Raw genomic sequence first — 27,544 nt, forward strand, 5'->3', positions numbered from 1 at the left:
GTTCCTAATAGGAGACCAAACAGTCTGTAAGTTCATGTTGTATTTCGTTTTGTATTTTTGTTTTGTTCTACTTAAGTACTATTTATATGTAAATTGCTACACCCTAGTAGGGTCCATGTTTGTACCTATAATCTATAAACCCTTCTGTGAAATACCATGGTTGCATTGAATAAACGAATATGAACGAATTGTGACAACCAGAAATTATAAACACATTAGAATAGGTGGTAAAACTAAGTAGGAAACAACCCGCGAAAAACATTTTCATTTTTTTTTTAAATTATAAATGGGCTTACTCTTGGCCACAAACCAGCCAAAGGTAAAGACGTGGCCTACGATGGAGTGAGCTCGCCCAGAAGATGCCTGTTCACTCTTGATTTGAAGGTTGCCGGGTTACATGAGCTCGGAAATATTGCCGCCGGCAAGGAATTCCACTCCTTGGCAGTGCGCATAAGAAAAAAAGAAGCAAAGTGCTTCGTGCGGATACGTGGAATATCCACCAAGTAAGGATGGAGACCGGTCGTGCGTCTAAGAGTCCGATGGTAGAATGGGGACGGTGGAATAAGCTCGTGTAGCTCATGAGCACACTCCCCGAAGTGCAACCTGTAAAACACCGACAGACTAGCGACTTTCCGCCGATGGGCCAAAGACTGTAGCTTGGCCGATAGCTTCATCTAAAATGTTGCCAAGGCAAGGCACCACAAAGCCTTACAGATACCTACTGATGTGCCGACGGAAAGTTTTCCAAATTCTGAAATTTTCACACAGGAAAACTTCGGAAACGTTCCATACTTTGTAGTATGGACAATTGTATGAATGGAAACTTTCCATTTCATAAATTTAAATTCCGTTTATTTTTCGTGAAAGTTTCGTGAATTTTTCAAGAAATTTAAGATTTTTTTGGAAAGTTTCCGCAACATGCACATCACTAGATACCACAGACGACACTTTGAAAAAGATCAGATCTCATGTAGAGCCAAGCTTCTAACTTTACAAAGCATTCACAAATTCTACATCCGTTTTTCAAAACCAACCACGTTTTTGTAAATAGTCTGTTACCCTCCTTGAATCTTTCTCACTTGATGGTCTCATCGGAAGATCAGCGCTGGAAGTCACCATTTTTTTTGGGTCAGAGATTTGGGAATTTAGAGAATTATCCTCTATTTTATCCACAACATGGATTGAACGCCGGCATGTCCCGAAGAGAGGGAGTCACGCTGAAGCCATTTCGTGGCACTTCATTTCTTTCTGTCTTGTTGTTATTATGTGTATTTTGTCTTGCGTGTGTTCACGAATAAATGTTTATTCTATTCTAAATATTCTATAAAATATGTAGTTTTGTCAATCATATATCCAAAAATAAGCCATACTAATATTTACAAAATTAAAGTCTTCAGTCTGAATCAGTCTTCACGTCATTTCAAGGAATTTGGCGTCAAATTGAAGCGGCTAAGAGAAGTCATGAAATTTTATTACAGCTATACATAGGCAAGTACTCCACGTAGCATCAAGATTGTCACATCGGCTGATCAATGCCTTTGGTTTCGGCAAATATCCGGTTCTCGTCGCCTAAAAACATAAATCATATTGGATGCATAATTATTATCGAATATACAGATGTAGTGCGAAAAGATTTGCCCTCGTATTGTTACGGAAACGTACGAACGTGTCATGCTGTTTCAGTCAGTCTCAGTACAAGATGTACTGACATGGACTGAACTAGCATGACAAATACGAACGTTTCCGGAAAAATACGAAGGACATCCTTTTCGCACTATATCTGTACATTGTACACGTTTTCAAAAGACGATACTCATGATACATAGACCACTTTTAGACCCAATTATCTTAGCCATGCTAACACAAGACACTGAGTCAGTTTCGCCAAAGAGGATCGAGTATTATAGAGTTAAGCCCCATTTAGATGGTACGAGTTTCTCGCCCGTCTTGGTCCAAAAACGTCGTCGGTCTTGGTACGTTTTCGTACGATACTCGCCAGGCGATTATCGCATACGATTATGTCATACGAGTTTCTCGACCAAGACGGGCGAGAAACTCGTACCATCTAAATGGGGCTTTACTGTCGAAGTAAAATGTGTAATCACAGTGCATAGACTGCCATCTCTTGACACAGGCTTAAAACTTTTGAACCTCAGTTTTGACAATTTGGCCCATATTCTTAGCTTTATATGTGTTAAAATGTCAAATATTAATATTAGCGCCATCTAGCTGAGCGTACCCCGAAGGTGTACCTAATGCCACCTAGGTCACCGTACCTTTTTCTGTATGGTACTGAGGTACGTTTTTTTCTTAGACTTTATCTGTCTATACGGAGTTATATAATGTCTTTGGTTTCGCGCAGTTTCATCACTGACGTTATATTTATGTAATATGGATTCAGTAGAAATTGTTGATAATGTAAACAAATACCTGTGCATTGGCGTCACATGGAAATTTTTTACTTGATCTACTAACAATACACATTAAGACGATACGGTAGGGGTCAATTCTCCATACAAACGCTCTCGACTATTTCCTCCCTGGTTTTTGAAGATAGAGCAGTGATTTTTTCAACACAGATTGTTATTATTTTTATCTGTCTCGGACCGTTTTGATTTTTTTGATATTCTGCTTTTTAAAGACTCTAGAGCCAATCAAAAATGTCCAAAAACGGCCTTTTTCATTGTGGCGCAAAAAAAGGTATGATACTCAAGATTGGTAAACAGTGCCCTCTTGACAACAGTCATATTTTTCTGATCAGGCTTTGATATCTACGGTAATCATAGTTTCAATGTTTATCCATTAGCCGTTATCATAATCATTAATCACAACCTTGACCTTCGCTGATAAGGAGCTTGTTAATGCAAATATTTTCATGGCTATGATTCTGTGTACGTTAGGGAATGCAAAACGGTTATAACCGTAACCGAAATAATCGGTTATAACCGGTTATTTGACAAATTTTCATAACCGTTTATTAGGAAGGTTCTCCTAGTTTTGGTAGTCGATTTTAAACTGGGAGAAGCTTGTGGAGAAGCGGACGGAGTGGCAAAAGTGCGTTGGAGATGGTCGCAAGTTCGTCGATGAGACCTGGTTTGCGGCACTTGCTGACAAAAGGGAAAAAAGACACCATAGCGGAACGTCGCAATTGGTTGCAAGCTTCCCTTATCAGATGTGTGGAAAAATGTGTCGCTCTCGCATAGGTCTCTTTAGTCATCAAAAGCGATGTCTCTCGGACATTGCACTATAAATCGTCTGAAATAGACGCTAAGGCCATTTTATTTCTGAAGTTCGATGGATTTGATCTTTTAGTGACTAATAGAAAATACTGACCTTTTGCCTGTCACTGCTGTGTCTATAATTTTTGTCATTTTGTCAACGAAAATATAAAATACTAGCTTTTGACCGCGGCTTCATTCGCGTTAGAAAGAGACAAAAAGTAGCCTATGTCACTCTCCATCCCTTCAACTATCTCCACTTAAAAAATCACGTCAATTCGTCGCTCCGTTTTGCCGTGAAAGACGGACAAACAAACAGACACACACACTTTCCCATTTATAATATTATATATATTATATAGTATAGTATGGGTTTCTTCCCTTGTGAACGATTCTCATTGAATATCACGTCAAAAGCCTTATTACCACTTTCACTAATTTGCGGGTTTTCTTAAAAAAACACCGAATATATTCTTACATTCTCTAATACTTTACCTTAAATTATAGTATTTTTTCGTTTAATTGATTAAAAATTTACTACCGGTTATAACCGGTTTTCGGCGCTTGAGACACCCCTTTGAGTTGCAGGCGTCCATAGGTTACGGTGACCGCTTTCCATCAGGCGGACCGTATGCCTGCTTGCCGTATGTCTTGGTATGAAAAAAATACCTCTTTGATCAAATTGGTCTATTTTTTTTTATACTACTTCGGTGGCAAACAAGCATACGGTCCGCCTGATGGAAAGCGGTCACCGTAACCTATGAACGCATGCAACGCAAACAGTGTCACATGCGCGTTGCCACCCCATTAGAAACTTGTACATTCCCTTTTGCTGTGTTAAGTACACAGCAAAAAGGAGTGTACAAGTTCCAAGGAGGGTTCGGGTTGCCGACGACTCTAAAGGACAATATACGGAACAAGTTAGTTCCGTAAGTCCTTCCGTCATCAGGACCGCACCCTCGTTGAGCTCTGGCAGCCTTACTCACCGGCAGGAACACAACACTATTTGATCATCCCGTCAACACCGGCCTTAATAGTTACTTCGGTTTTCGGATACTTTAGGAAGCTAAGCTAACATATATTTGGTCTGAGTCTGGCTAAAGCTAAGCATAGATATTAGATAGCAGTTTTGTTACTTTTGGGTCACGGAAGTTCCCCCGATGACATAATCGATCATTGATAAGTTTTATAGTGTGTCTGTGTCATCCGCAGACCGCCATTTAATTGGTTTTCAACCAACTTGCAATAACCTAACCACAAAATTAAAATTTTGAAAAAACCCCCGACCGTGATATAGTAGACCGATTTTCATGAAACATGGCTAAGAACACTCCCGACTAACTCAGCTTTCAGACAAAAAAGCTAAATCAGAATCGGTTCATCCGTTCGAGAGCTACGATGCCACAGACAGACACACACACAGACAGACAGACAGACAGACAGACAGACAGACAGACAGACAGACAGGCAGACAGACAGACAGACAGACATACATACACACAGACTTTATAAATTTTTTAACAAGTAGAATAGGTAAATTTTAAAGGGGAAAATTTTTGCCTTGATGACCCAGAGGCCGTGAGTTCAAGTGACACCCAAGGCAGACATTTTCCACTTTAAAATTGATTGCATTTAATTTAGCTATAGCACACCTCGGACACTGGCGATCAAATATATTGAAAGAGGCGCATTCCTAGCACACAGTCTTAGCTCGTGTAGGTGAACACGTACTATGCTTGTGTGAGTGGAATATGACATTGACAGATCGACTGTTCGTGTTTTTGACAGGCTGTAACTGTGAGGTAACCGAGAGGGGGTGGGCAGTACTTTCAGCGCGGAGCGGGAGTGGCCATACTGTATGATAGTACTCTTTATCGTACTGTGCCGATAGTGTGTATGTGCTTGTTCAGGTGACAGTGCCAGGTGAGCACCCTCACTAGGTTGCGGATAATTTAAGACGAAGATGGTTGCCTTTAAAGGTTGCCATAGATAGATAGAAGTTAGTTTTGAGTGAGGTATTACATACATACATACAATCACGCCTGTATCCCATAAAGGGGTAGGCAGAGCACATGAAACTACTAAAGCTTTAGGGCCACTCTTGGCAAATAAGGGGTTAAAAGAAAACTGTGACATTGCAGTGACAGGTTGCCAGCCTCTCGCCTACGCCACAATTTAACCCATATCCCATAGTCGCCTTCTACGACACCCACGGGAAGAAAGGGGGTGGTGAAATTCTTAACCCGTCACCACACAGGCCAGAGTGCCAGAGTGAGGTATTAATCTGTTATTTAATTATTCAGTTCAGTTTGTTCTGTAACAAATTTGCAGACAATTCGTGGAAATTGTATCCAAGTTTAGAAATGAGGAAGAAACAAAATCGATAAATGTTTATGCAAAATAAACTTTTGTAGTTGTGTGTTGTTATTATTCTTGAGAATTAAAGTTTTTATACAATATTCCATTTGTATAATAGAGCTTTAATTTTTTTAAGTTACAGGTGAAAGTCAAGTGAAAAATACAATGTTACAAGTGTTAAAAGATGTAATTAACATTGGTAGAAGAATTTTCTATGAAAAGCTTAAGGAATAAGACAGTAAAAAGTTTCCCAATAAAAATTATGACTTACATCGCTCATGTACGGCGTCCAATCGCAGTTCTCAGCTTCAAATTCCGGCGGAGGCTGTTTTTCTCTCAATTTGTCTATCACCACCGCATCTGAGTCGTTGTCGACTATAGTACGGTCGAAATCAAACACTGCGAGGGACGCCATTTTGGAACGTGCACACAACCCGGTGGTCGCGTGAAAACTACGGCAGGGCTCCGGGACAGAGCTTATATAAAGCCTATAAGGCGCGCGCAGCGTTTTTCGCCATGGCTCTTTGCAAATTTTCCTTGGTTCGGCCAGAACTTGGAATTTTTTAGGAGATTCAGCTAAGGAATTATAACAGACTTGTAGCACATATCGCAAACTCCATAATTTCGTATGGTTTTTCATATATTTTCAGCGAAACATTGTGAAAACATCGCGAAATTCGTGATGATTTTGACGTTACCAGCTGGCTGCTGTCAATGTCAAAATCAGCTGCTTATAGACGTTTATTCGGGTTACGAAAAATATGTAGTTTCATTTTTAACTTATATTTCATAAAACATACTATAAAAAAGGAAGTAAACAAGCAAATACTCTCGTTTTATATTAATTTACAAATAATTTAAAATTTTATTTTTTAATTATATCCAAAAAGGAAAGTTGTGGTTTTGGAATTTAGAAAAAAAAAACTTGACAGTTCAGACAGATAAGAATTTTGACATAACCTCTCATGCTAGTTTTTGCTAGAAAAATTAACAGAAAATTGTACGTTTCGTGGCACAAATGGCATCTATAACAGCGTATTCAGTGGGCCGACTGGCAAAATACGTGACAGAGTCGACATTCCGGAATATACGCTCGAATGCGTACAGGTAGAGTTGCGCAACGTACAGATTTATAACCTAGAAAGTTATCAATTTTTAAGGCCTACTTTTACCTATAATAAACCCCTAACTTGCTATTTATTAGGCTTCCTACCACCTTCCTACAGTTTTGTCCGTTATACGCAACAAATATTCCATAAAATAATCATCTAAGCAATCTTTTTTCATTCAATAAACTAAGTGATCAAAATCGTAACTTTTACCAATATTTGCATATATCTTGATTGTTCATGTCCAAATTTGGCTTTAATTTTATTGATTTGGTATGTAGAAGCATGGATGGTTGGGCATTTATGCTTTTAGAATTATTTTAATATTGCATCAGAAATGATATAATACCTACATTATTTCATTGAACTACTGATTAACAATTAAACTACTTTGACAGTTTAGCGTGTTGTGTAGTACACAACTTTACGGAGTCAGATTCAGATCTGTTAAAATGTTTACAAGCTTTAAGAGGGCTTTCATGTTAAAAATAGTGAAATCGCAACCGAGCGCTCGATCATACCGTGTGTGGTATCAAATTAAAGGGCTTTGCGAGTAGTTTATAAATATATATCACATTATAGGACTTTTTCTACTTGGTCTAACAAAATATGAGAAAATGTCCAAAAGTGGTAATAATTGTACCAGTGAAGGCTCGTTTTCAAAAAATTGGCAAAAATCAATAATAGCAATTTATAATCACCAAGGCATAACAGCAATTTAAGTAAACGTTGCAAATTAATTTAGTACAAAACTTACTTCGATGTGATGTAGATTTTCAAAGAAATTGTCACTTAATTTTAGGTAATTTCTGAAAAAAATTTAATTCGCCTTAGGCTAGTTTACTCTTTTTCAAAAACTTAAAATAAAAATATAGTCTGAAATGATTGTGGTACAGGATATACGAATTATAAATTTACCCGTTTTAATATTCAAAATTGTCCAAATTTTACAAATAAGATCGACTGATTCAGCTCTATACGTGTGTTTTTCTAAACGTGCATTAGAGAAAAATTCATAATTAATTTAATGAGTTAGTTTTCAAAAATCCAGTCTTATAAAAATCAAGATAATAAAATGCTCTAACTGGAACTTGAATTAAATAAATCTATTGGATAACGGAAAGTGTAGTATTTCACCGACTAAAACTATCAATTTTACATTTTTTTGACGTTTTTTTTGAAAGCAGCCTTAATTCAACTTGCCTTGTTAGTATGTTAGTTTGGGTCAAAACATTAAGAATTAAAAACGTCTCGGAGACCAAAAGATGACTGTTGAAAGAAAGGTACAGTCGGCGATAAAAGCTTGTGGCAAAAATGAAAAAAGTACACCGGAATTTACAAGGCTTTCCTTTCAGAAGTACCACCCGCGGGTACAGCACAGAAGAGAAGGCTAAAGAAGAGAGCAGTGAAAAACCTCCAAGCACCATAGAAGAGTGTCACAAGCAGCTCGAAGCTCTCACCGGAGAGCTCAACACTATTAAGGCACAGGCTAAAGATTATGAGGTGAGTGCATACATACATACATACAATCACGCCTGTATCCCATGAAGGGGTAGGCAGAGTACATGAAACTACGAAAGCTTCAGTGCCACTCTTGGCAAATAAGGGGTTGAAAGAAAACGAAACTGTGACATTGCAGTGACAGGTTGCCAGCCTCTCGCCTACGCCACAATTTAACCCATATCCCATAGTCGCCTTCTACGACACCCACGGGAAGAAAGGGGGTGTGAAATTCTAAACCCGTCACCACACAGGCGAGGCATTTTTATTTTTATTGTACTTTACGGCCTAGCCACGACAATGGTCTAAGGCGGCGAGCGGGGCGGCTGGGCTGCGCGGGAAACGCGCGCGGGCGCTAGCCATGCCACGTACTTTTAGAAGCGGCGGCAGGGCCTAGTTGCGGCCAGGACGCTTTCATATTTAAAAACATGTTTTTTACTGTCTAATATGACTCTAAAGTGCATAGAATGCTTTAATTAGTCAATTACGTCTTGTACAAGAAAATATGTGTGATAACTAAATACAGGACATTTATTTTATGGCTAGTTAAATGATACTTAATATAAATAACCAATCAGAAAAAAATTAATAGTAAATACGAATAAATACTATACAAAAATATGTTTGAAAACATTATTACATACTACACACGCGAAAGTACATTTCAATTTTTAGTAAATAATGGTTTCGGGTTCAAGACGCTCATAATAAAAACAAAATCTTTTGTTTCGCGTGGAATCGCTAGACCCATCTAGCCGCCTAGGCCGGCCGCGCCGCTCCAATGTCGTGGCGGTGCGGGCGCGGCGCGCTACAGTTGTTCGAGTCGCGCGCCGCCCCGCGCGCCGCTGCCGCGGGTAGGCCCGTGAAACCCGCGCGCGATTTCGAACAACGGCGCGAGTCGTGGCATGCCTCGCGCGCGCTGCGTTTTTGTTTTTGTGACTTACCGCTTGCCGCTGCCGCAAAACGCCTTAGACCATTGTCGTGGCTAGGCCGTTAAGCTTCTCATGAAAGGCTTGTAATTGTAATTTAGCATATTATGTTAAAGTTGATTTATTAAAAAAAAAATCTCAGAAGTATGATTTTTTGTTTACTAACTATAACACAGAGTGTATGACACAGGAACAAAAAAGAATACACGTGATATATTCCTGACAATCCTGACCCCCCCACCCCCCATGGTGATATTTGGTGATTTTTCTATGACCCCCTCCCCCCTATAACAGTATGACGTGATTCATGGACGCCCCCTAATTGTGTGTTTTTATTTTTATTTTATGTATCCTATATTTTTTTTTAATAATAAATTCATACTCTTTTAAAGTACTATTGTACCTTTATGTCCTTTATAACCTATAACTTATAATACTATGTACATAAGTTCCAAGAAATCAGTGGTATCGGCCGAAATCGAAGAAGGAAGGTCTACGACCACTGCTTCTTTGTTTACCCGTTTGACAAATCATTCTAATCTTAAAAGAAACGAAGTATAATGGCTCCCAACACAGGCAATATTGCTTACCAGGAGTCATTATCCCTGTATATCACGAAATTTGTGTTTTTTCTTATAAATAAACTTTTTTTTTTATCTCTCGTCATAAATTAAATATAACAAGATCATACCATCTCATACATTAAAATGCGACCACCTAAGACCGCGCTTACACTCCACCACACATAGATGGCGCCACAAAAAAATGTCTTGTAGCTTTCGATTATACTTGTAGATGGAGTTAAGTGTCACTTTTGACATAGATTTACGGCTCCGTTAATGCCAATCTACAAATAATCGGTGGCAACAAGGCATTTTTTGTGGCGCCATCTATGTGTGGTGGAGTGTAAGCGCGGTCTTAGGCGGTCGCATTTTAATGTATGGGATGGTATGATCTTGTTATATTTAATTTATGCTCTCGTATAGAAAATGTAATTGAATATTGTATAACTAGCTTTATTAACTTGGTGTGTGAACCTTTGCAGGACAAATACAAGCGTGCCTTAGCTGAAGGCGAGAACGTTCGACGGCGTATGGTCAAGCAAGTTGAAGATGCCAAGTCCTTCGCTATACAGAGCTTCTGCAAGGACTTGCTTGATGTAAGTAACTTACCTTATACGCTTTATTATCTACATAACCATAGAATTGGCAATGGCATTAAAATAACCACTCAAACAAGATTATCACTGGAAAAAGGCGCGAAATTCAAATATATATGACAGCAGTTCTCAAAAAGTTTGTACAAAAATTAAGGAAAAAGTTAAATCATTTGTTTTTATTCCTATTTCGTTACCAAGATTTATTTGATACATTGAATTTTCTTGTAAGTTTTCTTTCGTCATTGAGGTTCTCTAGTATCTATATCTTCTTAATTATAATAATTATCCTGTATAGATAGATATATCTTATGAAAGTAGACTTATATGTATCACAAAATGTTGGTAACAAAGTAGGATCAATTTAAATTTGCTGACGTGACTATTTATAAAGTTTTTGGGAATTGTTCATATCCTATCGCTATATACAAAGTGGGGCCTGTAACAAAGGCGAAGAATTGAACTCTAGGCTATTCTCCTTATACTGATCAACATTTCTTCGGCGACTTTTAAAAATAACTTGTATTTTGATTTTTATCACCCTTGAAAGTTTTTTCTAAGAGGTAATGTATTGCGAATTCTGTTAAGTCTAAAGTGTGACAGACAACGTCAATGACAACAATAATGGCGTACATTGAAGCTAATATTTATTTTGTATGAAAAATTAAAAATTTAAAGACTTCATATTTTTTAAAAGTCGCTGAACGTTGATCAGTATAAGGAGTAAGCCTACAGTTCAATTCTTCGCCTTTGTTACAGGCCCCACTCTGTATACATTATATATTTCGCAGCATTTTATTTTTAACCAACTTCAATAAAAGGAGGAGGTTTTCAATTCGCCGAAATCCTTTATTAAATGCGTGACCTTTTCCTCAGTTCGTGCTGCCTCGTCTGATGCATTTTTTTTTATATCTTTGGTGGAATTCTCCAAAATCAGATTCGGATAACTCAAAAAACAGACGTGGTTTAACATATCCTTCTTTTTACAGGTAGCAGACACTCTATCAGTGGCGGCCGAGAGCGTCCCAGAGAGCGCACTGGGCGAAGGCGGGGCCGAAGGCGCGGCGGCCGCGCTACGCTCGCTGCACGACGGCGTGCGGCTCACGAGGGCCATGCTCACACAGGTACACTACACTAGTGTAGTACACAGACACTCTATCAGTGGCGGCGCGGCCCAGAGAGCGTACTGGGCGAAGGCGCGGCGGCCGCGCTACGCTCGCTCCACGACGGCGTGCGGCTCACGAGGGCCATGCTCACACAGGTACACTACACTAGTGTAGTACACAGACACTCTATCAGTGGCGGCGCGTCCCAGAGAGCGTACTGGGCGAAGGCGCGACGGCCGCGCTACGCTCGCTGCACGATGGCGTGAGGCTCACGAGGGCCATGCTCACACAGGTACACTACACTAGTGTAGTACACAGACACTCTATCAGTGGCGGCGCGTCCCAGAGAGCGTACTGGGCGAAGGCGCGGCGGCCGCACTACGCTCGCTGCACGATGGCGTGCGGCTCACGAGGGCCATGCTCACACAGGTACACTACACTAGTGTAGTACACAGACACTCTATCAGTGGCGGCGCGTCCCAGAGAGCGTACTGGGCGAAGGCGCGGCGGCCGCGCTACGCTCGCTCCACGACGGCGTGCGGCTCACAAGGGCCATGCTCACACAGGTACACTACACTAGTGTAGTACACAGACACTCTATCAGTGGCGGCGCGGCCCAGAGAGCGAAATGGGCGATGGCGTGTCGCTCACGAGGGCCATGCTCACACAGGTACACCAGACTAGGACACCACCACAGTATAATAAAGAGTATTATCGCACAGTATGGCCACTTCCGTTCCCCCCTGAAAGTGCCAGCTCACAGTTACCGCCTGTCAAAAACGCGAACAGTCGACCTGTCATATTTCACTCATACTAGCATAGTACGCGTTCACCTACACGAGCTTAGACTGTGTGCTGGGAACGCGCCAGTAGGTGATTATTGGGAGTTTCAAATCAAAGATTTGAAAACTCCCAATATCACTTCATATTTAGGACTCGTACTCAGGTTTATTGGTGATTTAAAACTCTCAATAGGTTTTCAGATGATTTAAAACTCCTAATCGGCTTTCTCATGATTTGAAACTCTCAATAGGTTTTCTGATGATTTAAAACGCTCATGACGAATATATAGACAAAAGTTTGTAAAACTCCGTTAATGATAAAACACCTTTCAAGTTAGTTGCACGTGCCTATTGACAAAATGAAGTTCGTAAAACAGTCTCAGAAATTGCAGTTGGATGCTGTTTGTTCTTTGTCCAATAAACGTTATTTTCGACATGGCTCGCTTTTACCCGACACCATTCGCTGTATAATATGTGGCCCATCGAACTGTGGAAAAACAAATTTAATTGTCGGTTTGCTGCTACATGAACATGGTCTACGCTTTCAAAATGTTTATGTATATTCTAAAACCTTATTTCAACCAATGTATCAATTTCTAGAGCAAGTTTTAAAGCTAGTTCCTTCAGTATCATTTCAAAAATATAACGCAAATGATGAAATCTTAAGTCCTCATACAGCAAACATGAATTCCATTATAATATTTGATGATGTTGCGTGTGAAAATCAAAATAATATACGAGATTACTTTGCAATGGGAAGGCATAAAAATATAGATAGCTTTTATCTAAATCAGACGTATAGTAAAATACCTAAACAATTAATAAGAGATAATGCTAACTTAATTATTCTTTTTAAACAGGATGATATTAATTTAAAGCATGTTTATGATGAACATGTAGGAAGTGATATGTCATGGTCTCAATTTCGTGAAATGTGTGCACAAGTATGGAAGATCCCGTTTGATTACTTAGTCATAAATAAAGATTGTAATAGAAATTCAGGCTGTTATAGAAAAGGATTTGATACATTTATAATTCTAGATTGACTTGATATATAAAGCATAGTATTACATTAAACACTTATTGCTTAAAATGAAACCATCTAGTTCAGACATGGAACATAAAATTAATGAAGAAAAATTGTTTAAACAAAAAGTACTCAAATCTGCTGAAGCAGTAAGAAAAAAAGTTAAACGCATTCGTGATGTTAAATCAAACGATAATATGATGTTGGAAGCAATGTTAAAACCAATCACAGACCCACTTGGTCCATTTATAATTCTAGATTGACTTGATATATAAAGCATAGTATTACATTAAACACTTATTGCTTAAAATGAAACCATCTAGTTCAGACATGGAACATAAAATTAATGAAGAAAAATTGTTTAAACAAAAAGTACTCAAATCTGCTGAAGCAGTAAGAAAAAAGTTAAACGCATTCGTGATGTTAAATCAAACGATAATATGATGTTGGAAGCAATGTTAAAACCAATCACAGACCCACTTGGTGAAATGGTAAAAAAACATAGTAGTAATGATAACAATCTAATCATTAGTGACTCAGATTTTGATAACGATAGGTTTAAATGGAACAAGCCAGTAAAAACATTGAAATATAGTCCTTCAGAAGATGGGATGAAAGAAAGTTTGGATAATAAAACTTTGTTGAGAAAGTCATTTGAATCTGAACCAAATTATAGTGAAAATGAATTAAATGATAGTGATTCTTCATCTCAAGAAAGTGTGAACCAAAGTGATTCTGATACAACAAATAATATTTCATTTAGAACGTCAGACTCGTTTCCTTCTCCTCGCGATGATCCCGCTTGGCAGAAACAATATTTTATCATGAACATTCCATTTGGTGTACGAAATGAGCGTGGAAAGCTAATGCTTGGATCTTACCCAATTTCTGTTAATGATGATAAACTCGTGATAGGTGGAGAAAGTTATTTTTTAACACAAGGCTTACATGATTTGTTGTTTAAGAAAGTACCTGACTTAAAACTAGTAACTGAAGATGATAAACGATTATATAAAACATTGTTAATGAAAACGAATGCACATAGACGCGACTTTGATCCAAAGAAACCCATAAAAAGCAACAAGGGTATGAAATATTTAAACCTTATAAAACCTCTTTTCAAATTATCCAAACAGCGCACAGTAAGTGAAGAATATATATCCGGTAAAGGTTTACCATCAATGAAAAAAGTAAAAAGAGATATTTCATATGTATATTGGGATGATCCAAACGAATTAGTTGACAGATTAAAACTGCTTATAGCATCGCGTGACGCTGGAAATACAGGGTTAGATAACGAGATAATATCCATAATTGAAGAATTACGTGAAGCAGGCTTAATAAATAATATATAAATGTATATACTCTTACCTTTCCCATCAGTTGAAGTTTGACTTTCAAGTAAAAAATGAATATAGACAAATTCGGTCACCATGTTCATAAACGTTTGCGTACTGATGAAATCTCTGAGCTCAAGTACAAGGCTTTGCTTCGAACAGAAGCAGGAAATTTTGATCTAAAAACTATAAGATTAAAAGGGGTTGTTAAACCATTATCTTCCGATGATGCAGTTAACAAGCAGTACGTTGATGAACACATTCAAAACATGTACGAAAAGAAGTATATAGACTCTTTGTTTAACACAATAAATAATCAAATTCACCAACTCGTAACTCAGTTAAAACTGAACTTTTATACGAAGAAGGAGATAGACGATATTTTAAAAAATATAATAATGATAAAACAACAAATAGTGAACGAGATCCACAGGTCAGCGCGAAGAAATTTTAAGCGACGATCGGTTGTACTACAAGGAATTGATGATTTATGGCAAGCCGATTTGATAGATTTACAAAAGCTTCATACTGTTAACAGAGGATATAAATATATTTTAACCGTTATTGACACATTTTCAAAGTATGCATGGTGTACACCTATTAAGTCTAAAACTAAAACAGAAGTCAAAGATGCATTTGAACTAATAATAAAAACATTTAAACGAAGACCTAAAAACTTACAAACTGACCTAGGAAAAGAATTCTACAATCAAGAATTCGATTTCTACTTAAAATTATTAAAAGTTAATCATTACTCAACTTATTCAATTAAGAAGGCATCTATTGTTGAAAGGCTGATAAAGACACTTAAGTCTAAGCTCTACAAACATTTTGCATTAGTTGGTAACTATAAATGGGTTGGTAAGCCATTAGACGATGTAGTAAAATCATATAATCAGACTGTGCATCGCACAACAAAAATAAAACCTATTGATGTAAATTTTGATAATGAAATGCAAGTATTAAAAAATATTAAAAAATCACTATCCAATTTGTCTTATAAATCGAACAAATTCAATATAGGAGATTGTGTACGCATTAGCAAGTATAAAAATGCCTTTCACAAAGGTTACACACCTAATTGGTCAACAGAACTTTTCACTATTACTCACGTGAATCGCACTCAACCTGTTACGTATCACATTCAAGACCAGCATAAAAACACTATACTCGGTACATTTTACGAGGAAGAACTTCTGAAAACCAACCATCCAAACGTTTACCTTGTAGAAAAGGTTATTAAAAGAAAGGGTAGAAAGTTGTATGTTAAATGGTTGGGCCTTAATAATAGCGAAAACAGTTGGATTGATAAAAGTGCGGTTGTTTAAAGATATTTATATAATTTCCTTTTAATGATAGTGTTATTATCTCACGAGATATGAAAGGGAAAGGACTGTTAAACAGCGCTATTAATAATTTACCCTTTGAATTACACTTACCTGGTTATAACTATTGTGGTCCGGGAACAAAATTGCGCAAAAGGTTGCAGAGAGGCGATAAAGGAATTAATGCGCTAGATAATGCGTGTATGAAACACGACATAGCATATGATAGTTATTCGGATTTAGCTGATAGACATCGTGCTGATTTAGAACTATACGAAATGGCGAAACAAAGAATAAAATCGAAAGATGCAGGGAGAGGAGAAAAAATTGCTTCGTGGTTAGTTAGCAAAGTGATGAAATCTAAAATAAAGGCAGGTGCGGGTATAAAACCATTTAAACGTTTTGTGACCAAGATACGCAGTGAATTAAAAAAGAAACCAAAAACAAAAGGTAGTAATATAATTGAGCGGGCACTTATTGCTGCGACGAAAATTTTTAAAACCAATTCCAAGGTACGGGTACCTCGTCTTATACCAATTCCAAAAACTGGAGGCTTCTTACTGCTGATACCTATTTTTGCTGGTCTGTCTGCGCTAGGGTCATTAGCAGGAGGAGCTGCCGGAATTGCTAAAGCTGTAGGTGATTACAAAGCCGCCAGAAAAAATTTAGCGGAATCGGAGCGACATAACAAGATGATGGAATCTATTGCATTAGGAAAAGGCTTACACATTAAACCATATAAAAATGGCAAAGGATTATGTTTGAAACTTTCAAAAAACTAACTGAGAGGTTACCCAGGCGCGCTCTTTCAAATATTGACATTTTAAAACACTCATCTGATATTCCATATTTTCGAGGAGTTTATATGAGAGACAGTTTACCAAAGACTCCTAAAAAAGTAGAATGTGGAATTGTTAATTTAGACAGTTTTAAAAACAATGGTACACACTGGGTAGCCTACGTAAAAGATAACAATTATTGTGAATATTTTAATAGTTATGGTGACCTTTCACCTCCGCTAGAATTAAAGAGGTATTTAAAAAAATATGATATTTACTATAATTATGACACATATCAAAAGTTTAACACTGTCAATTGTGGACACTTATGCCTAAAGTATTTAAAACAATATTGGTATAACCGTTTAAATATCATCGCACAATAATCAGTTTATCATTCTCACAATGTCTTTCACTTTGTCTATAACTGGAACATCTTCCACTCTGTTAACAAACTATTCACCAGCTTTTCACCTGGATGGTGAATATGAGTGTGGGCTATTGTATATGTCAACTTTTAATTCTATACCCAACATAGACGACAGAAATAATAAGTTCTATTATGGTAAAAACAAAGTAATTAAAATTCCTGAAGGATCATATGAACTTCAAGATATTGACGATTACCTTAAAGAACATATTGAAGGATGCTCTTTTGCACTAACATGCAATAATAATACCTTAAAAACATCTATTTTATGCTCTGAAAATATTCATTTCGACAAAGAAGGCTCCATCGGTAATATACTTGGCTTCGGTTCAGAATCTATTCAAGCTAATATATTAACTGAATCCCCTTATCCTGTCTCCATTCTCTCAACAACCATAGTCCGCATCGAATGACTGTGACATAGTGAGCGGTTCATTCGTTAACGGAAAACCTAGTCATATAATTCACGAGTTTGTACCAAACGTGCCACCTGGTTATCGGATTATAGAAACACCAAAAAACGTTATTTATTTCCCTGTAACCCAAAATAGCTTAAACACAATAACGATAAGAATTTTAGACGTTAACAATAATCTAGTTAATTTACGGGGTGAAGAAATTCAGTTATATTTACATTTAAGAAAAAAATGATAGACTTCAATAAAACTTCAGTCTCTCTTAAAAACATTACCAGTACTCATCCTGCAATCACGAAAAGAAGACCTAAAGTAAAACTCACAAAACAAAATAAGCAATTCCTCCAAAGCTTACGCCTATTAAAATGAGTATATTAAACTTAACAGAACCTTTTGTCTTTGATAATTCTATCGAGAGCTTTGAATATCATTCATATAAACCGTACGTCACAAGTTTCAATTTCAACGATGAAATACGTATACCTATAAACCAACAAGATCTTTACGTACTACCATCAGCAAGTTCTTTATACATAGAAGGTACTATAACCGCATTCAATAGAGAAACAAAAGCCGAGGTAAAAAGTGTTCTTCTTACAAACAACCCCATACTTCATCTATTTCAAGATATTCGATATGAATTAAATGGAATCGAAATTGACAAAATTAAAAACGCAGGAGTTACAACAACTATGAAATCTCTTGTATCTATGAATGGACTGGAAGCATCCATGTCTAAGTTATGGGGATTTGATGTCAATGGTATAAAAAACACGGAAGGTACATTTTCTGTGTCTGTACCTTTAAACAAGAATCTCGGGTTTGCTGAGGATTACAGCAAAATCATAATTAATTGCAAGCATGAACTTATTCTTTTAAGATCCAATACTAATTTGAATAGTGTTAAATTAAATGCGAATGAATATATAGACAATATTACTATATCTAAAATAGTATGGCGCATGCCTCATGTTAAAGTGTCTGATCGTGAAAGATTAAATTTACTCAAATGTTTAGAAAGAGATCGTGCCGTTCAGATAGCATTTAGGACTTGGGATTTGTATGAATATCCGCTCTTGCCTGAGACGTCAAAACATTCTTGGTCTATCAAAACTTCATCGCAAATTGAAAAGCCGCGTTATATTATAATTGGATTGAAAACGGGACGAAAAAATGAAGCTAATAAAGACATATCACACTTTGATCACTGTAATTTGAGAGAGTGGCATTGAAGCTTTAGTAGTTTCATGTGTTCTGCCTACCCCTTTATGGGATACAGGCGTGATTGTATGTATGTATGTAATTTGAGAGATGTTAAAGTTTTCTTGAATTCAGTTTACTTTCCGTACGAAAGTTTTGATGTTAGTTTTTCGGGTGAAAAGTTTGCTATATTATACGAACAGTATGCGAAATTTCAACAGTCTTATTATAATCGTCTACAAGCGCCGTTGCTTAGCCCTAAAGATTTTAAAGATAAAGCTCCTTTATTTGTTATCAACTGTTCTCGTCAAAACGAAACCTTAAAAACCGGTTCAGTAGATGTGAGAGTTGAATTGGATTGTGAATCTGATATACCAAAGAACACTGCAGCTTACTGTCTGATTTTAAATGATAGTGTATTTGAATATAAGCCTTTAAGTAATATTACGAAAAAAGTATCGTAATGCAGCATATATTTGTAGACCTTCAAGGGTTTAAAACAAAAGAAAACGAATTTATTATCAAAGAATTTGCATACAGCACGCTAGAATACACTCAAGTTTTCTTAATAAAACCCCCTTTTCGATTTTCTAAATTGACGGAAAGTGAAGAGAGGCAGACAAAATGGATTGAAAAACATTTAGGTATTTTGTGGCACGAAGGTTATGTTGATTATAGAGAATTTAGAAGACTTATTTATAATCATATTAAAGATAAGATAATATTCGTTAAAGGTATGGAAAAAATTAAATGGATTAAAGAATTATATTCAAACTGTACTGTTATAGATTTAAGTGAAAAGGGTGCACCGAATTTACAAGAACTGTATAAAAAATATTGTATTAATGATTGTGTGTAATATTAATTGTGTGTACCATAAAAAAACTTGTGCATTAAAAAATGTAATATGTATGAAAAAATGGTATTTAGAAAATCACGTTCCTCTTTGAATAAATGAATGTGCTAAATAAAACGCATTTTATTAACCTGTAAATTATACTCCTGAAAACAATGTTTAAATCAACTCATGATACGATATTGTACTCGTGATACAGGTATACGATCATAACATAAGTATCCTGAGTTGATTTAAACATTGTACATAAATATGGTGGGTTTAAAAAAGAAAAACTATTTTTTTTTTTTTTTTTAAGTTTATTTAATAATAATATACATACTGGCATAGCTAACTTAAAAAGTAAAGTAGGTGTTTACAAATTAGTTCAAAGTTTCCTTTAAAATATCACTATATAACTATATTTAGAAAAATGAAGCATGTCCCCACGCAAGTGTGTGAATATTGTCTTTTAATATTACTCGTTTATCATCATTCGAAGATAGTGCTACTTTCATTGTTTTTAATATTTACACAAGCTCTTCGATGTTTTATTAACTTTGGTAATTCTATAAATCTAGACGCTCTAAGAGGATTATATTTGTTTATGTTTATCTCGAGATATAAGTTTCGTAGAAAGCTCCAGCCACTGTCCCGTTCTTGAAATTCATCAATTTTCGTGCTCAATGTGTTCAAAATGGTTGAAAATATTTCTTTAAATTCGTAACTCTGATGTAAAATGATATTTTGCGTAGCGAATGATTTAATTTCACATGCTTCATTTTTCGGCAAACCAAATTCAGCAAACAGTTCAAAGTTAACCTTTATAGATCCAAAAGCAAGCCTTCTCGCTTCGAGAATATGTTTAATATGTCTACGAAGAGCGCACAGAAACTTTACCGGTGAGTCATGGAGGCTACTCTCTGGTCCACGCACTCTGTATGATGCTATTCTACTACGGAAAGCGCTGCTTATTTTTTCAATATCAGGAGTTAATTGAACAGAGTTATTATTTTTATGCAAGTTAGTGCGCAAGTGAGCAGAAAAGGCTTTACTTGGAATACTTATGTCACACACTGAACAAAATATGGAGCTATTATGAGGCATTTTGCCTATTGACATAGGAATAGACTAAATTAGACGTAAAAAAGATTAAAGATTATTGGCTTTTTTTATCTGGGAAAAAGGTTCCTTCATCTGTAAAGTCGTCCTTACAACGCTTTAGAATCTTATTTATTCCATCTACTATATCCGAAACGGAATCCACACGATATTTAAAATTAACCAGCGCTTTCTCCCAACGGGCTTCAGATGGAACGTTTTGAATATCTACTACGTTATACAGTTTAAGATCAATAAAAAGATCACCGGTTAACGAAGCTGTGCGACGCACGTAGCCGCCTGGGACGCGACGTATCAGCACGGAAGACAGAGAGTTGGCAGCGGATGCTCGACGCTGGGCTTCAACATGTCCTTCGTCACCCCAGTTTGAAAACCAGCCTGGCTTACAATCAGGTGTCTCTTTCTTCGACTTGGTTGTCGTACTGGAATATTAAAAACTTATTTATATTATCGAATACAACAAAATATAATTAGTTAATTAGGTAAGTACTTAACATTTAAGAATTTAAATACTATGGTTTAAAATGTTTAGATTCAAAGGCTAATTACAATTAGTTAAGTAAATATATGTATTACATATAAAATAACTGAATTGAATTAATTACCTTTTAGTTTTGTCTTCTTCATCAAGGTCAGTGTCACTGTCCTGCAACGTATCAGTTATTAACACGGACGATGCGTGCTTTTTCACAGTTTTCTTTGGTTTGATCTTCTTGCTGTAATATTAAAAACTTTATATTACTTCCAGTTCTCATAAATAAAGAGAAATAAATAAAAAGTTCGCATTTGTAGACAAGTTTTCAAACACAGTTTTAATTAATTACCTTTTACTAGCACATTCTTCGACGACGTTTCTGTCCAGCGACCAGCCCGCGTCACGTTTCGGGATCTGAGAAGCGTTTTTCCTTTTGGTTGTTTTCTTCTGAGTCCTACAATACATAGTGATTATCCATCAGATCATTAATAATAACAAAAATTAATAATAAGTCAATAAAATCTTAAATTTAATTAAAATACATACTTTAACGATCCAGATTCATCCTCAGAGTCGAGGTCTTTCTTAGACTGGATTACATGGTACTCAAAGTCAGACCTGAAAATAAAAAATAAGATTCTGTTATGTTCAGTCGAACGAGATTTCACAGTTGTACTTGTACCTCTCTCCAGCGAGGGTTATAAATTTTAAGTTAAAGTTAATACCAATACGCACTTAACTCGCATAAAACTGCTACTTAGAAGGATACTTATCGGTAAATTTAATCGAGAACAAACATCACTCAACACCATATTCAGAATAGTTTATAGCTAAATAAAATATTACAAACTTACGAACATTGTTTCAAGGTGAATTTCTCCGTGTACGTAAAACTCGCACTGTAACACTTGCACTTGTTAGAAAATAGTAGAGGAAATGAATAAGCCAGGGGTTTTATTAATAAAACGAAACTGACGTAAAGTCATGAGTTAACAACCTAAAAGCAAATTATAACTAACATAAACTACAACATTTGCAAAAATACAGTAAGAAACCAATATAATACAAAGGTTGATCATCACTGTAATATAATATTCAACTCAGCTAATTATTGAAAAACAAAAGTGTAATATTTCTTTTGTCGGAAACAAGAACGAATGTCGCCGCGTTAAGACCGCGTTCAATGTGCAAGCTATAATAGCTAATAGCTATACTATATTTTGTTACTACGAAGTTATAAATAGAGCATTTAACAAATTAAAATTACAACAGTTCGAGATTTCAAGCCGGGTGCATTATCAGTTTCAAAATCAGAATGGTATGTATTTTACTTTTATTATATTCTGGTATCTTTGAGTACTTTTATTTGGTGTTGAAATATATTTAACTTGATATTTTTTTACAGGGCTCGCAACCTATTAACCACGCTGCTGAAATGACTGAAACCACACCATTTTATTCGCAAGTTTGTGAAAAACCGAATGATCCGCTCAATTATTCTCAAGACATGGATGCGTACCTGAAATACCAGGATTTGCTCCTGAATCCATCTTTAGAAATTCCATTATCAGGTACACCAGCAAAAAGTCAGAAGAAAATCGCTAAGAAAGGAAAGAGGAAAATAAAAGAAATGGGTTTAAATTCCCATGTCATCAGAAAGGTTACAAAAGGAAAGCGTCTGATTAAAATCAGTATATCCGATTTGGAGCAATCAAATATCGAATCTAATGGGGTTACAGTACAATATGTTGTTCAAGATGACTATGATGAGTTATTAAATGCAACTGAAGGTCTGGTAGAAAAAATTGTAAAAAAGTTGAGTGAAGTGAGTAATTATTAGAAAATTTTATGTTATAAAATGTACTTTACTTTTTAGTTAGTCGTCGTGCTTGTAATATATCTCATTACTTAAATAAAATGGTTTCATGATAAATTAATTGTTTTATTTTTAACATACTAAAACATAGAGAATAAATACGATATTATTTTTAGAGTTTTACCACTCACAATATAGTTGAAATATGTATACTGAGATCTATTATATATCAAAACCATTTATAATTCATGTAAATCGTGATCATTTTATAAGATAAACATAGCGAGTGAGCAACCAGGTAAACTGACTCAAATTACAACTAAATGAGTGATTGCAATTTCGCATACTGTTCAATGTATGTCATGATTTTAATATAATCAAAATTTGAACCTTATATCTTTATGAAAAGTTCTGCTTTGCAAAGTGCAGTATATGACATACGCTAGCCTTTAATTTATACTGAACTCTTTGTTATGGGTGTCAAAGAAGATCATATTTTATATACGTTATTTTAAACCATATATTACAAAATTCGTAGTAGATATGACGTGGGAGTACGTAATCCGAAACAGCCAATAGCATAACTGGGTCTACATCACACTTATAAAGTTTTTACAATGTTTCATATAAATAAAAATGGTGATGTGTAGTATGTCGGGTTGTGACGACCGACAACCTCAACACGTAAACCATTCCTTGGCTTGGCCAACCGAGGCATGTAGTGTTGAATTCGAGACTTGGGGATCTCTGTATTTACGCGGTCGATAGATATGGAATCCCATACCCGGAGGGGGTCAAACTCAATCGATGCATGTAAAACGCGACTACACCAGAGTTCACACTTTGGGGGTCCATTCGTGTTCTGCGACGCTGACGAGCTGATCAGATACGTTGTGTGTAAACGCCACTGTCAATCGAGCAAACGCTTGAGAGAGACCACATCTGAGATTGGCCACCTCGGAGAGTGTGTTGCGTTAAGCTTTTGCTATTTAATATCATACCTAACTTAACTTTACGGCTTACATTTTCGAAATGGACCATTTAACAACGAACACCATACTCGTACTTCATCTGTTTCAATCAAATGAACGAATCCGAAATGTTAAGTTAAAAATCTGATTGCGCTTTTACAGTTCACAAGTTCTAATTCTAAATATGCAATCGTAAACCTTGTGTGCTTTTTAAACCATCAGAAAACCTATTGAGAGTTTCAAATCATGAGAAAGCCGATTAGGAGTTTTAAATCATCTGAAAACCTATTGAGAGTTTCAAATCATGAGAAAGCCGATTAGGAGTTTTAAATCATCTGAAAACCTATTGGGAGTTTTAAATCACCAATAAACCTGAGTACGAGTCCTAAATATGAAGTGATATTGGGAGTTTTCAAATCTTTGATTTGAAACTCCCAATAATCACCTACTCGCGCCTCTTTCATATATTTGATCGCCAGTGTACGAGGTGTGACACTAGTACAGCAGACATTCTATCAGTGGCGGCGCGGCCCAGAGAGCGCACTGGGCGAGGGCGGCACACAGGTACACTACACTAGCGTAAAAGCAGACACTCTATCAGTGGCGGAGAGAGGCCCAGAGAGCGCAGTGGTATAGTATAGCATATAAATATATTGCCACGCCCTGATAGGGTCCATGAGTAGCTATACTTTTTTTAAGACCATGTAACATGTTTATCCATACTAATATTATAAATGGGAAAGTGTGTGTGTCTGTTCGTTTGTCCGTCTTTCACGGCATAACGGAGCGACGAATTGTCGTGATTTTTTAAGTGGAGATAGTTGAAGGGATAGAGAGTGACATAGGCTACTTTTTGTCTCTTTCTAACGCGAGTGAAGCCGCGGGCAAGAGCTAGTTCATAATAACCATGGATGCAATAAATGAGTGTGTATATTTATTTTCAGGTGTTCACCAGACACGGACTGGTGGTTGTTTCACCACTGCGAGAGAAGTTCGACCCCAACCTCCATGAGGCCCTATTCCAACAGGTAAAAACTTAAATAATTATTTTTCAGTACAAATGGTGCTGCTAGCCTAGTGGTAAGCGTGCAACTTTCGATCCGGAGGTCGCGGGTTCGAACCCCGGCTCGTACCAAAGAGTTATTCTGAACTTATGTGCGAAATGTCATTTGATATAAATGAAAATTATAAATCAAAGTTTTTTCATCATCATCCTCCTTGTCTTATCCCGGCATTTGCCACGGCTCATGGGAGCCTAGGGTCCGCTCTGACAACTAATCCCAAGATTTGTCGTAGGCACTAGTTTTACGAAAGCGACTGCCATCTGACCTTCCAACCCGAAGGGTAACTAGACCTTATTGGAATTAGTCCGGTTTCCTCACGATGATTTCCTTCACCGAAAAGTGACTGGCAAATATAAAATGACAATTCGCACATAAGTTCAGAAGAAATCATTGGTGCTAGCCGGGTTCGAACCCGCGACCTTCGGATCGAAAGTCGCACGCTCTTACCGCTAGGCTACCAGCGCTCGCTTAAAAGTCGGAAGTTTTTTAAACTATATATTATTATATCATAATGTATTTACTATTAGTTTTCGTTGGAAAAACCACGTAGATTGCTGCCATTAAGTATTAACTGGACTTTATATGTCTGTCTGTCTGTTCTCAGGAGGTGGAAGGGGCAGAACCAGGCACAGTAGTGGCCGTCTCCAAAGTTGGATATAAACTGCACGAGCGCTGTGTTCGTCCGGCCCTCGTCGGCGTTGCTAAGGGATCTTCCTAGTGTAAGTATGTCTGTCTGTCTGTCTGTCTGGCGAGGCTCGGTACCGGTTTACTTTTGACCGGTTAAAACCGGTTTATTTCGATTACTCCGAACTTTGTAGAGAACGCGAACGTTATGAGAACTTTATTTTAACCTAAATAAACCGGTAAATAATGCTCAGGGCATTGCTTATTTTTTTTGCTATATTTTATTTTAATTTGTTTATGGACTTTCAGGTCAATTGTGCTCAGAATCACGAGTACTTTCAATCTCACTGGGTGTCAAAAAGTGTCCCAGAATTTCCATGCATTTTGTTACTTTCGTCTTTTGTTACTCCACACAACATGTACGGAAAATGGTAACAAAATAAGAAAAACAGTATGGGTCAATTTTTTTAACTACTAGGATTGAAAAAGCTAGTGATTCTGCATAGGTATAGCATATTTTTTTTTCAAAAATATCACATTTGATAAAAGCGGCGCACACACACACACACAAACAGACAGACAGACAAACAGACAGACAGCCACGTCAAACTTATAACACCCTGTTGTTTTGCGTCGGGGGTTATAAAAACAACTAAAAGAGTACAGCAAATTTCGAATCATGAAGTTTTGAAAATCGAAATCTTTCTTTGTCCACAGGTACCGAGTAATGATGACATCTTACACGAAATATCAGGGTCGTACACAGACTAAAATTTTGAATTTGTCTTTTCTGTTCTCAAAATCTAAAAATTCTTCTACAAATACCAAACATACCATCTTTATCACACTACAATTACAATAACATTAGTCAGACTGACTTTTGTGATTATTTTTGATAGGAACTTAAATCCGTCTCGCCTTTGAGTCGTCGGAACCCGAACCCTCCTTGGAACTTGTACACTCCTTTTTGCTGTGTACTTAACACAGCTAAAAGGAGTGTACAAGTTTCTAATGGGTTGGCAACGCGCATGTGACACTCCTTGAGTTGAAGGGCGTCCATAGGTGACGGTGGACCGTATGCTTGTTTGCCACCGACGTAGTATTAAAAACTTAAAATAAATATGTATATAGAATAAAAATTGTGACAGAAAGTTCACTAATAGGAATCATTTTCCTCAAATACGTCGATTTTAATAAATTTAGGGCCAGTTGCATCAACCACATTTGACAGACACATCAGTCAGACTACAGTAAAATTTAACGAACGCTCGAATGGTGACAGACGGTTTTTTTTTTTATGGGATAGGAGGCAAACGAGCAGACAGGTCGCCTGATGGTAAGCGATCACCGCCGCCCATGGACGCCCGAAACACCAGAGGTGTTGGAGGTGCGTTGCCGGCCTTTAAGATGGGTGTACGCTCTTTTCTTGAAGATTTGAAGGTCGTATCGGTCCGGAAATATCGCAGGCGACAAGTCATTCCACAGTTTAGCTGGAAGTTTCTAGAGAAACGCACAGTTGAGGATGAGAGGAGGTTTATAGAATAACAGCCCTTATAGAATAAAATAATAGCTTTTGCGAACAAAAAAGGCAACTTTATCCAACGTGTATATGGCCCATCACCGTTGAATGGTCAGTGTTAGTTCTGTGCTGATCTGTCGCCCGACATTTGATTGGCATTACATAACTAAATATTAAACCAAATTGCATTTACTTACTTATCTGAAATGCACTCTTTTATTTACTACCTTTTCCCCTCACTAGCTCGGAAACACGTATTTTAGTCCTTCAATACCAGCGGGTAAAAACGCATTTTATCCACTAGTGGATAAAGTAATTTGACCTTGAACATAGTCCAATTTTCTGCTTTAAAATTGATAAAAGTGGGTGAATCTAGCCGTGAAGATGATTTACCACCTGTGGCACTACTGGAAGCAGTGATAAACGCGTTTTTTGCGTTGCGCTTT

At 36.9% G+C, this 27,544-nt stretch overlaps 4 protein-coding genes and 1 long non-coding RNA gene across 8 annotated transcripts in view; 3 read left to right on the forward strand and 2 right to left on the reverse strand.

Annotated features, from left to right (window-relative positions):
• LOC125239907 (pyridoxal phosphate phosphatase PHOSPHO2-like) overlaps positions 1-6,263 on the reverse strand; it is a 50,202-nt gene extending 43,939 nt beyond the window's left edge. The window contains exon 1 of the mRNA XM_048147673.1: positions 5,848-6,263. Coding sequence (XP_048003630.1) covers positions 5,848-6,216 — 369 coding nt within the window. The 5' untranslated portion in view covers positions 6,217-6,263. The remainder of the gene's footprint in view (positions 1-5,847) is intronic.
• A 253-nt stretch (positions 6,264-6,516) lies between these two features.
• On the forward strand, positions 6,517-26,450 carry LOC125239785 (grpE protein homolog, mitochondrial). 4 transcript variants are annotated; one of them, XM_048147469.1, is made up of 8 exons: positions 6,517-6,683; positions 8,041-8,188; positions 10,160-10,273; positions 11,260-11,329; positions 11,467-11,531; positions 24,836-24,919; positions 25,560-25,674; positions 26,297-26,450. In XM_048147469.1, exons 1-7 carry the CDS (start codon positions 6,595-6,597, stop codon positions 25,671-25,673), a joined length of 684 nt encoding a protein of 227 aa, XP_048003426.1. In that variant the 5' UTR covers positions 6,517-6,594; the 3' UTR covers position 25,674; positions 26,297-26,450. The 4 variants fall into 4 exon arrangements, with proteins under 4 accessions (XP_048003426.1, XP_048003427.1, XP_048003425.1 ...); XM_048147470.1 differs by lacking the exon at positions 11,467-11,531 and adding an exon at positions 11,741-11,805; XM_048147468.1 differs by lacking the exon at positions 11,467-11,531 and having other exon boundaries at positions 11,260-11,394.
• LOC125239784 lies at positions 12,466-14,918 on the forward strand. The gene is made up of 2 exons (XM_048147467.1): positions 12,466-13,425; positions 13,669-14,918. The coding sequence occupies exons 1-2, from the start codon at positions 13,251-13,253 to the stop codon at positions 14,538-14,540; spliced, it is 1,047 nt and encodes a 348-aa protein (XP_048003424.1). The 5' UTR covers positions 12,466-13,250; the 3' UTR covers positions 14,541-14,918.
• Positions 19,825-21,606, reverse strand: LOC125239786. The gene is made up of 3 exons (XM_048147472.1): positions 21,454-21,606; positions 21,235-21,345; positions 19,825-21,051 (listed from the first exon to the last, which is right to left on the reverse strand). Exons 1-3 carry the CDS (start codon positions 21,567-21,569, stop codon positions 20,667-20,669), a joined length of 612 nt encoding a protein of 203 aa, XP_048003429.1. The 5' UTR covers positions 21,570-21,606; the 3' UTR covers positions 19,825-20,666.
• On the forward strand, positions 21,665-23,904 carry LOC125239787. The gene is made up of 2 exons (XR_007178559.1): positions 21,665-22,422; positions 22,510-23,904. It is a non-coding gene; the product is annotated as an uncharacterized LOC125239787 (long non-coding RNA).
• Positions 26,451-27,544: the final 1,094 nt, after the last annotated feature.

The sequence above is a fragment of the Leguminivora glycinivorella genome, chromosome 26, assembly GCF_023078275.1.
Source record: "Leguminivora glycinivorella isolate SPB_JAAS2020 chromosome 26, LegGlyc_1.1, whole genome shotgun sequence".
In the NCBI taxonomy this organism is placed as follows: domain Eukaryota; kingdom Metazoa; phylum Arthropoda; class Insecta; order Lepidoptera; family Tortricidae; genus Leguminivora; species Leguminivora glycinivorella.